The sequence below is a fragment of the Adiantum capillus-veneris genome, chromosome 27 (genome assembly GCF_014529385.1).
Source record: "Adiantum capillus-veneris isolate H3 chromosome 27, ASM1452938v2, whole genome shotgun sequence".
Taxonomy (NCBI): Eukaryota; Viridiplantae; Streptophyta; class Polypodiopsida; order Polypodiales; family Pteridaceae; genus Adiantum; species Adiantum capillus-veneris.
The window spans coordinates 94,045,491-94,057,569 of NC_140957.1; the positions used below are offsets into that span (position 1 = coordinate 94,045,491).

Sequence of the window (12,079 nt, forward strand, 5' to 3'; positions counted from 1 at the left end):
GCATACATTTTTAAAGTAAATTAGGACCCTCAAGTTTCAAAACGCGCGCATGACGAAGTGGTTAGGGCATGCGTCTCTCATGGGTGAAGTCACGGGTTGAAACCCCACGCCCGCAAAATAGGATACCCTACATTACTTTCGAAATGCGGTACCTTGGATTACTTTTTACCCTAGATAATCTAAGGTACCTGCATTCCATCATTCCAGATCTACGACTCACAATGCCCCACCTAGGAGAGGTTTCATTGGGTGTGAACTTGCAGTCGACCGTGCTTCTTGTACCAGAGAGTCTATATGGGGCTCCTATCTTGGGAGTTCAAGGGCCAGTCAACAGTACTGTACAGCAGGCTGTTCCTTCAGCGTTCGAACTTCGAAGCCGGCCTAGTGAAAGAAAGTCGACGAAAGCTTGAAAAACCTGAGTTACTAACATGGCTCCGAATGTCTTCAAGTACCCCGAGCTTGCAAGCGCTGCTCGCAACTTCAGCCCTCATGCTCTCATCGCCCACAGCGCCTCTGGCCCTCTCTACAAGGGCTGCCTCCTTGGCAACCAGGTCAGAGCCTCTCTCTCTCACACACACACAGGGGTACCCTTTCAAGAAATTGTTTTGTGTATTTGAGTATGCTCTCTCTCTCTCTCTCTCTCTCTCTCTCTCTCTCTCTCTCACACACACACACACACACACACACACACACTTTAAAAAAAAAATAAGAAATATTTTGATTAATGAAACCTCAAGGCGAGGAAAACCCACGAAAAAGATCATATACAAAGGGAAGAACATTGAAGTGCTCTACAAAGGGAAGAACACTGAAGTGTGAATCGATACAAAAGCGCTAAAAGCAAACATAGAAGAGTTGCAAGATTTCTAGGGATATGTCCCAATGTCAAAGGCAAAATGTAACGATTGCCTCAACGAAAACTTGAATGATGGAAAAGGATCTGCATTATGCTGGTGAAACATGCGGAGATTGCGGTGGTGCCACAAGGACCATAGTGACCAAAATTTGACCCATGCGAAGAAAATGGTAAATTGTTGGAGGGAATTCGGAAGAATGCCAAAAAGGCTAGAATCGTTTGTGGAAGATCGTTGAGGGAAATCGAAGGTGCATACAAGCAGAAACGCTGCGAAGAAAAGCCCTGGTGCAGCAACACTCACATAGCAGACGTCTGACAGTCTCATCAGCAGCGGAGCAACTGACGCAACGAGAGGAGCTAATAAGACGCACCGCAAGGAGTGTTTTAAATGAAAGACTCCCAACAAACAACGCCAAAGAAACAAACACTTCTTAAGAGACAAGCAAGACTTCCAGATTGCAGTAGAGCCTGCCTCCACCATTGATTGGATTTGTGTAAATCCTAGAGCGCATTACAATGATCAGCCAACCAAGAGTCTTGCATGAGAGAAGCATAGATATGGCGAGCAGAAATCGCATCCAAAGAAGAGTCCCATAAGTTCCAATCCTGTATACGACATTCACCGACTAGCGGCGGCGGAACAGGGAGAAAAACATCCAGCATATGCCAAAGCAAGCTCCAAATTTGACGATAACGTAGGCCCAACCCAAAGCGTGCTGCTGCTTGAGAAAAGGTAAGCATATTCCCAGATGAATCCACCACATCATCCACCGTGCGTATGCCACGACCAGAGAGGAAGTAAGCTTGACGAAACGATTGATCAACCAGGGTAAAAGAAAACGCCCTACTCCAATGAATGCTTTCCAAACGCAACGAATTCCCATCTGCTTGCTGCCTGCCATGTCAAGAGAGATAATCCGTAACAACTTTCCAAGCGGAGAGCAAGCCCAAGGTGATGATGCAACCAAGAATATTACCGACCATCTTGCCAAACACAATCTCCCAAAGGGAAGTCTGCCAATGACCAAAGACAGGATGTAAGATGCAGTGGAAGTGAATGCTGAACTTTGCTCAAGATGAGTGCTCCGAACTGTGCTCAAGGGTTTCTTTTACTTACGGAAGGGAGAGCCTTCCGTTCCTTTAGTGAGAGAGTGCAAATGATCACAAACAAAATGGTAAACATTTGAATGAAGGTGCTGAGACTGAGAGATAGAGAGAGAAGAATACGTCACCAGCATGTTGTCAAACCCTTTTCCAAGGGCCCCACTCTCTATGGCGAGAGAGGTCTATACTGTTGATTGCACAAATCTGGTATAATGGTCTAGATGCAATGGACTTGCCGACGATGTCGACGACGATGAGGACAACGACGAGACGGGTTGAAATCTGAAAACGCTAAGGGCTGAAATCTGCAAATCTTGTATCTGCTAAATTGTGATTCTATGTCGGTGACGACGGCGATGACGACGGTGCAACGACGCTGCGCTGTAAACGCAGATGCTGAAATTTGCGAATAGAGGGCTGAATTTGCAAACGCAGGCTGATCTGACCGTGCGACGAGGATCTGCTGCGAGAAGGTGAGATCTGCGAGGTTTGGGGATTGCGGAGCGGAGTCTAACTGCTGAAAACTGAAAACGCTGATGCAATGGATGTGCTTGTTGCCGGGAATCTGCAAAACGTTAGGATGATCTGCATGTTGCAAAAACGCTAGGCTGATCTGTTGTTTGCAAAAACGGCAGGCTAATCTGGGAGTCTACAAACGCTAGGTGATCTGATGCTGTGGAAAACGCCAGAGCTGATCTGTTGTAGATGAACGTCAAGGCTGATCTGCAATTGAAAAACACTGGCTGGTCCTTTTGGCTGAAAACGCTAGGTTCCATTGCCGGTCTTGCTGAGAAAGTGCCCTGCCAGATGCTATCTGCTGCCTCTTCTGTCAGAAAGTGCTAGTGCTAGCTTTTCTTATATATTGCCTTAGTCAATTGGCCCTACCCAGTTTCCCAACAAAGTCACTTATTAATAATAAGTGAAAAATGGCTAAAATAGGGAAAATGGGTTCTATGCACTATAAAATGCTCCTGATGGGTACTGACTATAATCTGATGATTATGCTGTGTGCAACTAAAGGAAATGCAACTATATTAAGTGTCTGGACATGCACGGTCTGCGAACAGACTCACAAAGGTGCCATAACACTTTCTAAGCTAACTGAATCCTTGTCATGAAGTAGCTTGTCCACATGCACATAGGGTTAGATGTGCACGTAACATTCCCTCCTTATTAAAGTGAGGTACTGGTACCGAACTGTATGGCGTCGAGGGAGATCGCCAACAGTGTCTGGAACCCTGCTAAGGACTCTTGGTCGGCCCACTCTGTTGTGTGGGTTGTGCGATACTTGAATTTCATAAAGGTTTGCAACACTTGCTTCTTTGGACCGTGCCGAAAGCGACACAAAGTCATCTGTGGCTACTTCAATGCTCCAACTTCGGCTATAGTCGTGGATCTACCTTCTTCGACAATCTCCGAGGAGGAAAATTCCTGAAACCACTTCCAACACAAAAACATGAACATACCCATTCCATGTAAAGTGACTCGAAAAATTCTAGTCTTCTTCAAAGAATGTGCATGCAATGTAGATGAACAAAGAGACGGAGTGCCAAACCGTTCATCAAACACACGCAAAAATCGGAATCGAAACTTGTCTTTCTGATCTAAATTTATCAACTGTGGAAAATCACAATGGAAATGCCAATGCTTGATACTCAATCCTTCTTTGTGCTCTTTAGGATACTTTGTCATGCCAAGGAAGAGACATGGAATGTGAATTCCTTGGATGCAAACATTTCATCTTTTCATGAGTAATCCGCATATGTCCGTGCTCATTCATAAGTGAATCGTGTTCATCGTACAATATGGCTTGCCTATGAAAAAGGAACACATAAAGACGGTGACTAAAATACAGGAAACCGTCATGAATGAAACACTCGAACAATGCGTACTGACTAATCATGCGCATATACAATACTTCCTGTGGGGGTTCTTTGGACCTCGACTCGAGAGCCAAGATCGGTTCTTTGTGATTGATCCAATCTGCAATGAGGTAAGCTTCACTAGAAAAAGCATAAACTAAACCATCATCCTTGTGAACAATCTCATCTTTATCCTGCAAATCATCATGCTTGTGAATAATCACATCTATATCATACAAATCATGTCTGTCGTGATTTGGAGAAGACAAGACTGAGAGAGTCTCCTTCTCCTGATTCATTTCAATCTTCTGTAACAGACTTGGACACTCCCAAGTCAAGATTCTACAGCGACACCACAGTTATTCACTTCAAAACAGTTCACAGTTCACAATTGATTCGACACGGCCCGACGGAAAATCGTGCCTAGAGATATTGGCCCCAAAGACTGGCGCCCCTTTCGGTATATCTTTTTGTATTAATCTGCAACTCAAAGAACAAGGGAGTGGGAGGGTCTCACTCTTAGACTCTGCATCCAGATGCTCTGGTGTCACGTGACACATCCCAACCCTATGTTTCCGTGGACAAGCTACACCACAGCAGGGTTCAGTCAGTTCAGTCAAGTCTAGATTAGCAGTGATCTGGCACTTTTGTGAGTCTATTCGTAGACCGTGCATGCCCAATCACTTAGCATAGATGCATATCCTCCGGTTGCACATAGCATGATCATCGGAATTCCCATCAGAATCCATTAGCATCAGTTAGGGGAATTTTTTCAGTGCAGTTAGCCTATTTTCCTATTTATTGGGATTTTCACTTATTATTTTTAAGTGACTTTCCAACAAAAGTAGGTAGGGCAATTTTGCTAAGTTAATAGATAAGCAAACCCAAGTTAGCACTTTCTGGCAGAAGAGGCAGCAGGAGCACCTTGCTCAACAGGCAACTTCTCAGCAAGACCAACCCCCGCGACTACTCTGGCGTTTTCTCCACAGAAGACCTAGCGTTTTTGCATCAGATCAACCTTGGCGATTTGTGCAGAGCAGATCAGCCCCGGCGTCATCACGACACAACAGATCAGCCTAGCGTTTTTGCATTTACAGAACCCCGGCGACAAAAGGACCAATTTCAGCCCTTGGCGTTTTTGGATTTCAGCAGCAAATTAAGACCGGCATTATTCACCTAAAGTGTAGCAGATTCAGCCCGTAAAGACCATCAGTTTTCAGCCCTAAGAAACCTCATTTTTCAGCCAAGAAAACGCAGCCAGAACAGTCATTTTCAGCCACTGAAACAGTCCCGAAATTCAGCGATTAGAAGATCTCAGATTTCAGCCATCGTCGTCGTCGTCATCGTCATCGTCATCGTCGTCACCGTCATCGGCATAGACCAAGTTGCATAGTCCATTGCATACGCATTGTACACCTTTGTGCAATCAAATCAAAGAATAGACCACTCTCGCCGACGAGAGTGGGGCCTTCGGAGGAGGGTTTACAACCTCTCGGGTGTCGTATCTCTTCTCTCTCCTTCTCTCAGTCTCATTCACTTGCACGCACAATATCCACTCACTTTGTTCGTGATCATAGCACGCTCCACAAGACGGAAAGCTCTCTCTTTCCCTAAGAACTAAAAGGAAAGCACCAGTCACTCTGTCACCCACCTACGTCCACTGAGATGCCTGTCGATGAAAAGCAAACTCATGGCGCCGCCCCTCTTTGCTAACAAGCTCCTGGCGAGCCTACTGTAACTGCTCCTCCAACCAAGGACTGTCTGGATGTTGCTCCTGCATCCTTTGCAAGGAAGCAACGCCCCGTCGGAGACACTGCTCCTCCTCTTTCGCTGTAGCCAGACGAGCCAAAGACTCCTGGAGAAAGAGACGACCAAGCTGAGCTAGTCCTGAGGCCACTCTGTCAGTAGGAGAATCTTGCATCTCTAGGCTCTCTGTCTAAAGAGCCTCCACTCGCTCTCTGAGTGTAGAGTCCAGCAAGACCCTCTCAGGGATGCGAAGCATCGCGCTCGCCCTCCTCTGCCTATCTGCCACTATGATATCACTGGTGCATGGTTGAGAAGGAAGTCCCTGCCAGAATGCCAACTGTCCCACCCAAGTCACAGAAGTGGTCACTAGTGTAGAAGCGATCTATCTGCGATTGATTCACTCCTCCCACTCTGCGGTCCGAACGAGAGAAGGCCAGGCTGTTTGGGGGCCTCACAAAGCTAGACTGCTGCCAAACATCCGAAACCCTCAAGAGTCATACAAAACCTCTTCCAAGTTGCCAGCTCAACTCCATGCACAATAGCATGGCTACCACCAATCCTGTCAGAGGGGTCCTCCAACATGTTGAAGTCACCCCCTATGCACCACTGCTCTGCCTGCGGCAGAGACTCAACAATCTGTGACCAAAACTTTGCCCGTGCACTCGCCACATTGGGCGCATAGATGTTCAAGAAGCCCACAAGTCAACCCTGAACCTGCATAGTGATCCACTGAGCCCTGCCCGGCACAATAATCCCTCTGCCCACAATGGCTTGCTGCAAAGAATCCGCAATAGTCATACATACCCCACCTTGGATGCCTCCAAGTCCAAAAGCAGTTGACCAAAAAGTATCATATCGTCCACGCAAAAGCTGACCACATCGTCTAATGCGTCTCTCACACAGATGATGCTCTTGCAGCATAAGGAGGTCAATCTCTCCTCCCACAAGGCATCGTTGAAGCTCCTGACGCAGTCGGCCCCTCTGACGCTGAAACTGGGCCCCACCTAATCCCTGCACGTTCCATGAGACGATCCTCATGGGGAGCGAGAGAGAACAAATGCTGCCTCAACAGCTAAATGTGCTATCTTCGAGGCAGGCTTGGATGTGGAGTAATCCGCATCCGAGCGTCCTCTAGATAGGCGTGACTGCAAAGAGTGCCTGGCCCAAGCCCAAGTAGACCGAGCCGTGCGTAAAGCAACCTCCTCTGTCCAGGAGTCCTCATGAATCTGTACATAGCATGGCGGGCATTGCGTATCAGCAAAGAATGAACCACAATGTGTCTACATCCTGCTGCATCCGGAGGGGTCACAGCAAACTTGGCCAATGGCCAAAGAATCTGAAGCATATCTGTAACTCTTGGGTCTCCCATGTGGTGAGAGAACTCTAGGGCCCGTGTTTGTAGCCACTCCAACACTGAGTCGAGAGTCCACTCAGTCTGTCCTTACCCCAAAGGGAAGAGAGAAGCCAACTGCTGAGTCCAAGGCCTCTACCCCATAGTAACAGGGAATGGCCGTTTTCAGGTCTCCGTTCCCCGTTCCCTTTCCAAGTTCCCGTTCCGAATCCCCGTTCCGTGTTTCAAACGTGAGTACCCGTAACAGGGAATGGCATTTTGTTCCGCGTTCCCGTTCCCCGTTCCCGTTCCGGTTTCTTGTTCCTGGTAACTATGCTCTACCCCCCTAGCTGCAAGAAACAGAACATGAACCGTGAAGCAGGCTGCCTCAAGGTTTGATGAGGAGTTGTCGAGAAAGCGTGTGAAGTCGTAGGCAAAGATGTCCCATCGGCGATGAATGTCGAAGCTCGTCATACCACGAGGGACTGTTGCAAAGGGAGACGTCTGTACTAGAAGAGGGGGTCGGAAGAAAGGCTGTCTCTCTCGCCAAGCGACTCATGGCAAAGGCGCTGCTAAGAGATCTCCTAGCAGTCGGGGATGGCCCTGCTCCTTGGGTCGACTGTGAGACTGGAGCTGGAGAGGGGGGGTAGGAGCAGGGGGAGGTGGGGGAGAAGAGGGGCGAGGGGGATTGGCAAAGGTAGAGGGGCAAGGAGGAGAAGCAGCGGAAGCAGGAGGCCGGGGGGGGGGGCTGAGGAGGAGGGGGGGAACTCGGGGAGAGGGGGGACTGTCAAGGGTGAAGCTGAGGTGGAGGTTGGAGCAGGGACCTCGTCCTGCTCAAGAGGACCGAATCGGTTCCCCATGGGAACCCACTGCTGTTGTGCAGACACCTGAGGACCACTTTGAGTGCCAGGCTGTCGCTGTGGCCCTTGCCGTCGTCGACCACGAACTTGCTGCCATCCCTCCTCCGTTGGAGCCCCAGGCTCGGAGGGTGGCTCTGCCTATGTGCTCTGTCTTTGCGTGTGGCTGTTGGCCAGCCCTTGAAGGCTGGGGTTGGGCCTGTGGTGTAGGTCGGGGCCTCCTCCGTGGACAGGCCTTCGCAAGATGGCCCATCTGTCGACAAATGAAGCACTGATTCGGGAGGCCTGAATACTCCACGCTTTGTCTAAACCAACCCCCACTCACCGAGGAAGTAGGATGACCTTCGGGAGAGTGTGAGTGTCCCTAACGAGAACACGAACTGAGGGAATGCCGGCCGCCTTGGCAGCTACTGAGGCTGCCGTGCGAGGTGTCTCCAGGACAGTCGCAATCGCTGAGCCTATCCTGGACAAAAGTGGTAGGTACTCCCTATGCAAACCAGGGAAACAGACGGAGATGGGAATGTCTGCTTCCTCTACCAGAACATATGAAGCAGGGTCAAAACCATGTCTCCATTATCGAAAGTGGGCTCGAATTGCTCAGATGGTCAGGGGGCTCATGGCGATGACCTTGGACGCCATCTCGGAGGTCTCAAACTTGATTTGATAGTAGCCTCGTCCGAGGATCTGAACGTCCAAGATCTTGCCCACCACTGCGAGAAGATGGGCCTAAAGAAGATCACGTAGCTCTCCTCTATTGGGTCTGGTGCCGAGAATCTTGCAGATGATGGAGGTTGCCTGGAGGCGCTCCACCTCTGCTGCGAGGCTCGCTTGCTTTGTCGGTGAAAGAGCAAGTCAGATGGTGGGCTCTGCAGGGTCGGGCAAGGGGGCTTCTGAGGAGTCCCTCTGAGGCGGAGCATGAGCCTCCATTTGTGTCTGCTGCTGTGTAGAAAACAGGGCGGCGTGAAGACTAACACCTGAGAACTCGGCGAGTAAAGTCCCAACGAGAACTCCATTGCAGGGTTGAACAAGTGAGGCCTTCCGGGGGGGGGGGGGGGGGGGAGGGTGGGGAGTATAGGTGCGCAAAGGTGGGGGCGAGTGGAGATGGAGGGCAATGTGCGTGGGGGCAGCGGGCAGTGAACGAGAGTGCGGGCAATGAATGAGCAGTGGGGGTGTGGGGGAGTGGGCTGGATAGCGTGCTGGCTGGGGCAGGTGGGTGGCAGCGCGTAGCAAAGGCTGGTGCGCAGCGCGAGGGCGGAGGGGGGGAGAGGAGAATGATGGCGAGGGGGGGGAGGCGGGAGCAGATGAGGGGGGAGAGCGTGCGGGTGTCACAAAATGGGAGCGTACACGAGCACTTGAAAATCTGAAAATTATAATACTTTGCAAACATGAGAGAAGGGAGAAGATCGACAAAGTATTGGGGACCAGAAGATGGGCCGGTCCCCCCCCCCCCCCCCCCCCCCCGTTAAGAGTATTCTTTTATTCAGGGAGAATTCTTATACAAGCACGAGAACCCGAGGAAACCCCTCCGTTCTGTATCTTAGACCCGAAGGTCGTTCCTTCCCGTAAGGGACTTAAGCACGAGGCCGTACTTTCCCATAAAGGGACTTAGGCACGAAGCCAAACTTTCCCGTAAAGGGACTTAGGCACGAAGCCGTACTTCTCGTGAGGGACCTCCCGTAAAGGGAGAATTCCTGCAAAACAAACCACACAATGCAACAACTCGCAATGCGTAATTAACAGATTATACCTGCCGCTCCTCGCTCGGAAAAGCGACCTCGTACTCCGTCGGCACGAACACTTGCAGATTTCTCGCGTCAAACTTGGCTCCAAATTTCTCAGCGCTAGTTCTTCTCTGCTCCTTGCGTTGTATAGAAGATTGGAACGCTGGCACTTCTTTTTTATAGGCCCCCCGATCCGGCAACAATAGCAGCTTAAAGCAAAAGCTTTTGGGGCGCAGAGAGAGAGAGAGATCGCTACTCTCAGCCAGCCCGTACAGATCTTTTTGCGTAGAGTTATTTCTACGTAAGTTTTTGGAGTGCACTGCTTTATTTAATTATTAAAAGGGCCGTTCACTTAAAAGTGACCGGCCACTTTATTAAATAAAGTGTGAACGTGTTCAAACTTTAAAAACCACTCAGTTAGATAAAAACCAATGCGATACGAACACATTCGAGGCGTCCCCGGGTGCAGTTCACAAGCACAGATGCAATGCAGACACAAACTTCTTACGGGGAAGCATCTGCCCTCCCGCGAGCATTCCTGCTTTTTGTAAAAAAGCTTCATTGAACCCATCTTTATTCTTGTGCTTGTGTTCTTACACGTATTTTCTCAGTTCGGATTTCCTCAGCCTACGGGATGCCCCCTTACTGATGCACCCGTCACCCATCATGTGACGCATCAGGGGCACTCGTAACCCGGCCCTTTCCATCGAACTTACGGAAACTCCTTCGCGATGTTTACCGTCACCCATCAAATGACACATCAGAGTTGTCCGTTCCTGATGGCAATTCCTGTAGCTACAATCTTTTAACAGTTCTTAGTGCACATGATAAAATATCCTAAAAAAAATTAATCATTAAAAATAAGAAAATAGTCCAATTAGCAACATCCCTCTGGCTTCTAAACAGTTGACCTCAACTGCAGTGCTTGGACATATACCCCCAGTATCTCGTGATAAGCTGCTAATTCCTCCTGCATCATCCACTGAGCATCTAGATTCGAGTAGTTCTTAAACTTAACCAAATACTTCCGTGTTATCTTTCGGGATTTGAGAGGCCGCTCCTGATGACTTACTATCTACTCCGGTTGGAGTATTTCTTTTGTTTCCTCAACCTCAGGAGGTTCCTCAGCTCTAGGCTGGCTTGGAGGTGGTCCCACATACGGCTGGAGTAAACTGACATGGAAAGCATTATGGATCTTCCAGTTAAGTGGTAGCTCTAATCGGAAGGTGACATCATTCACTCGCTCAGTGATCTTAAACGGCCCATAGTAACGGGTAGAAAGTTTTACCACCTTCCCCTTATGAGACGCTTGTTTCTTAAGTCTTGCCTTCTCAAACTTGAGTAAGACTAACTGTCCGACTGTTAAGTCTAGATTCCTTCTGTGCTTGTCTGCAGCTTCCTTATGCTTTTCCTGAGAGCGTAGAATAGCTCTCCTAACTTGCCCGTAGGCGGTGTCCAAATCCCGGACAAACTCATCTGCTGCAAAGATCTTATCCTTAGTTAAAAGGATGGGTGGAAGCAAAGGCTTACCATAGAGAATCTCAAAAGGTGCTTTCCCCGTCGATGAGTGTATGGTATTGTTATACGCATACTCGACAAGAGGCAAACATTTCTCCTAGTCAGATTGCCAGTCTGACACATAAGCTTTTAACATGTCCAATACTGTGGAATTGGCTATCTCACTTTGCCCGTCCGTTTGAGGATGGTAGGCAAATGAAAAATTCAGCTTTGTACCAAGATTATCCATCAAGGCGCGCCAAAAATTTCCTGTCATGCGAGGATCTCGATCGCTCACAATAGACTTAGGCATTCCATGATGCTTAAAAGACCCTAGCCATATGATCTGCTTTGATCGTTTTCTTGACTGGTATAAAGTGTGCTTGCTTGCTAAACCGGTCCACAATGGTCCAGATTGCGTCATTTCCAGTCTGAGTTCTAGGGAGGTCCATGATGAAGTCCATGGCAATACTTTCCCAAGGTTCATTAGGCACAGGCAATGGTTGTAGCAACCCAGGCGTCTTATGCTGATCATACTTCACTTTTTGGCAAACCAAGCATTCCCTGACGTACTTATCAATGTCTGCTTTAAGGCTAGGCCAAAAGAAATATCTTTCCATTGCTAAGGTCGTAGGGAGAATACCCCGATGACCCGCATAAGGCGAAGCGTGTGCTTCATCCATGATCTTCTTTCTTAATGGTTCCGCCACACATATGGCCTGATGGTGGTATAGATAACCGTCCCGAATGGAATAGTGAAACTCATTCTCTCCACGATGTAGCTTTCCCTAGATGGTGGAGAAGTCTGGATCATTCGGATATAAATCCGGTAGTGCTTCTAATTCTTGGTGATACACTGAAGTGATAGCGTTTACCCTTGGCCGCCTAGACAATGCGTGTGCGACCACATTCTTACTCCCAACCGTGTGAAGGATCTGGAAGTGAAACATAGACAAAAAGTTTGCCCATCTCATCTGCTTCTCAGATAGTTTCCTTTGCGTAAGAAAATACCGCAAACTCTGGTGATTAGTCTTGATCACAAAATCCGCTCCTAGAAGATAGTGCTTCCAGTTGGATAAGGCGTGAATCACAACCATAAGTTCCTT

At 48.7% G+C, this 12,079-nt stretch overlaps 1 protein-coding gene across 2 annotated transcripts in view; it reads left to right on the forward strand.

The window, feature by feature from the left end:
- Nucleotides 1-230: 230 nt before the first annotated feature.
- The window catches only part of LOC147422417 (receptor-like cytoplasmic kinase 185), a 47,525-nt gene continuing 35,676 nt past the window's right edge, over nt 231-12,079 (forward strand). Inside the window, exon 1 of one of the 2 annotated variants that reach the window (XM_086503212.1) lies at nt 231-551. In XM_086503212.1, coding sequence (XP_086359338.1) covers nt 295-551 — 257 coding nt within the window. In that variant the 5' untranslated portion in view covers nt 231-294. The remainder of the gene's footprint in view (nt 552-12,079) is intronic. The other variant, XM_086503211.1, reaches the window with a different exon arrangement.